Source organism: Penaeus monodon, chromosome 22 (assembly GCF_015228065.2).
Source record: "Penaeus monodon isolate SGIC_2016 chromosome 22, NSTDA_Pmon_1, whole genome shotgun sequence".
Classification (NCBI taxonomy): Eukaryota; Metazoa; Arthropoda; class Malacostraca; order Decapoda; family Penaeidae; genus Penaeus; species Penaeus monodon.
In genome coordinates, this window is record NC_051407.1 from 1,072,891 (window position 1) to 1,073,480 (window position 590).

A 590-nucleotide genomic window follows, 5' to 3' on the forward strand; every position below is an offset into this window, starting at 1 on the left:
ACGCTTATTACGGAACCTATTACCTTTCCCCTTGCGATGCGTGTCGGACACAGCTCCAAGGTCATCCAAGGTCGGGGCAAAGTCACTTACGTGTATCACCTGGTCGGTCTTGGCGAGGGCGCCCTCGAGCGTGGCGGACGCGGGGTCAGCCTGCCACAGGCTCAGGTATCGATTCATCTCGGGCACGCTGGTCGGGTCAGGCAGGCCGTCGCAACGCATCATGCGCTCCCACTGTGCATGACAGGGTGCATGGTAGATCGATGAAAGGAAGTCAAGAGATGTTTCATTAAGTTTTGATTCTTTAGTTGAGTATTAGTACCGTTTTTGGACATTCTATTTGAGAGATTACGTGCATGGCAGATTCCGTCATCAACAAGTCATCATTACCGTTGTTGTGGGCGATTAATGAACGAATATGGAAGGTGTTAATTTAGTTCTAAATGGCACTTCTTTTCTCCTTTGACTTTCTTAGTAATAGCATTTCTGATAAGCATGAGAAAACGGGTGTGCATGATAGTTTCTTAAATGGTTGTGATGGTTAGAAACGGATGCATCACCCCTTTCTTCCCTTTATCACTCTTCCTCCTTCA

At 47.5% G+C, this 590-nt stretch overlaps 1 protein-coding gene across 1 annotated transcript in view; it reads right to left on the bottom strand.

Annotated features, from left to right (window-relative positions):
• LOC119587629 (axonemal 84 kDa protein-like) overlaps positions 1-590 on the bottom strand; it is a gene marked incomplete in the record, with an annotated part of 24,003 nt that overhangs the window by 22,451 nt on the left and 962 nt on the right. The window contains 1 exon segment of the mRNA XM_037936333.1: positions 91-299. Within this exon segment, the coding sequence (XP_037792261.1) occupies positions 91-299 (209 nt within the window).